Raw genomic sequence first — 1,900 nt, forward strand, 5'->3', positions numbered from 1 at the left:
CAAACAATGCAGTGGTAAACAGACCGGACCGAACGGAGATGAGATGAATGAAACTAGCCCCTCATGAGAGCTGTTTTCTGATAGCGTGTATACTTGATAAAGAAGTAAAGCGAAATTTTCACCCGAGAAAAACATTCAAAATTTTTCCACCACCCCTCTCCCATAAAACCTGTCAACTACAACTCACATCTGCTGATCAGAAACGATACATGAAAACCGTCAAATCAATTTCCACACTTGCGCGTGCGTGCAAATAATTATCCAGAATCACTCATAAAAATGGTCTAATTTTGCCCAGTAATAATTCCTCCAACATTCCAAGAGGAAGGCCCATCACACTGTCGCTTCCCCCTTCAATTTTCCTCACAAACTGAGGAAATGCAAGATCGAGCAAGATTGCAAGATTCGCCCCATCCACTCACTGGTCCCATAACATCATCTATACAGAAACTCCCGGCACAACGATACACCAAACTGTGTGGGTCAGCGACTATCGCGTCGATGAAATGCTCGCGGATGGGATTGAACCTGTGCGGGTTTTCACACCACGGGTGTCAAAGCGATAATGACGAAATTAGAGTCTGGGGATCTTCCTCAACTTTATCGTTGCCGAGAACTTCTGAATAGAAATTTGATTGTCGAGCAAGTGTAATCCAAAAGAACTTGAAGAAACCTTTGGAAAGCAAACAATACTAAATTCAGGTCTCAGATGCGAAAGTATTCCCAGAAATTGTCGCTCCTGAACGAGTGAGAAAGTATACACACCGTCATTTACGATGATAGTTTTGAGAGTATTTGAAACCCCCTGTTTGTACACTCTTATCCCGAATGGTGTGTAATCTCTCATAATGTAAACCAAACATTATCACCATGTGATCGCCTTATGGCATCCAACTGCTCTTGTGCCATTCAGACAATCCACCACTACAATAGCTGTCCACGTTATAACTCCCTTACCCTGAGCGTAGTCCTTTATAAACCTACAACGACGACAACTATACTCCGAATAGGAAGCGCCGACACTACGCTCACGTATACTTCAGAACTTTATAGGGAACGACTAATTTTCCCACCAAACTTCCATCATCAAAGAAACAAAATAATTTTGTTGTCGTTGAGTCCCGACCCACATCATCGTAATAGTCACCTTCTGGCTTCCTCTGAGCCTTCCGGTTTCTCACGCAATTCATCTTCACAAACTGCCACCTGTAAAACGGCAGAATCGAACCCGGGACCTTCCACTGGTCAATCATGAACAATTACAGACTCAACTACCCACTCTATGTCTTCTTCCTCACCTGATCCCCACATAACAAAACGACATCCAAACCCTTCAACTGACGCTCCAGCACATCAGCCTTGCCGCAAGCGACCGCAACACATGTTTCCTAAGACAACAAATCCTATGTATCCTCCAGTCGTATCTCCCGACCTCAGGTGAATCTTTCCGAAACGCTTTCTCATCAATATCGGGATCCATAGTCGCTATGTATCGAGAGCCACTCATATCCAATACCTTCCGCCTGCCCAGTGATTGACTCCCTGATAACATCAACGCACTGTGAAGATTTTGTGTCGAAATTCTGCATTATTATTACCCAACACTACATCATTATATTTCAACCACTCCTTCAACCTAGTCGATGCTTCCGGCAGAGGAAACCTCAAAGCCGACATTTCCCAAGAAGTAGCTCACAGAGTGCTAATGCAGGATCAATGTCTCTGAATACCAGCAGGAGAACAATACCCGGTCTATATATGGCTACAACTACCCTCAACAAGACGGTTCGAAGATGTCGGCAACACAACTGGCTAAGACCTTTTTCCCCGTGGGAACAGAATGATACGCTCAAGTCTGGCATAGCCTATTATAGTATAATCAGTATACGAGTCACAAGTG

General features: G+C 44.1%; 1 protein-coding gene across 1 annotated transcript; it reads right to left on the reverse strand.

Annotated features, from left to right (window-relative positions):
- Positions 1 to 213: 213 nt before the first annotated feature.
- On the reverse strand, positions 214 to 1,687 carry Pmar_PMAR022263 (maf protein, putative). The gene is made up of 7 exons (XM_002785484.1): positions 1,599 to 1,687; positions 1,433 to 1,542; positions 1,299 to 1,388; positions 1,148 to 1,206; positions 870 to 980; positions 423 to 528; positions 214 to 370 (listed from the first exon to the last, which is right to left on the reverse strand). The coding sequence occupies exons 1-7, from the start codon at positions 1,675 to 1,677 to the stop codon at positions 272 to 274; spliced, it is 654 nt and encodes a 217-aa protein (XP_002785530.1). The 5' UTR covers positions 1,678 to 1,687; the 3' UTR covers positions 214 to 271.
- Between the last annotated feature and the right edge of the window lie 213 nt (positions 1,688 to 1,900).

The sequence above is a fragment of the Perkinsus marinus genome (genome assembly GCF_000006405.1).
Source record: "Perkinsus marinus ATCC 50983 genomic scaffold scf_1104296932410, whole genome shotgun sequence".
In the NCBI taxonomy this organism is placed as follows: domain Eukaryota; phylum Perkinsozoa; order Perkinsida; family Perkinsidae; genus Perkinsus; species Perkinsus marinus.

Bases quoted from the DNA above. Each gene is read 5' to 3' on its own strand.
- Pmar_PMAR022263 (XM_002785484.1), bottom strand. From the start codon at position 1,677: ATGTCGGCTTTGAGGTTTCCTCTGCCGGAAGCATCGACTAGGTTGAAG. The intron at 1,389-1,432 runs GTCGGGAGATAC...TTGTTGTCTTAG, and splicing joins TTCGGAAAGATTCACCTGAG to GAAACATGTGTTGCGGTCGC. The intron at 529-869 runs GTGATAATGTTT...AAACCCGCACAG, and splicing joins TGCCATAAGGCGATCACATG to GTTCAATCCCATCCGCGAGC.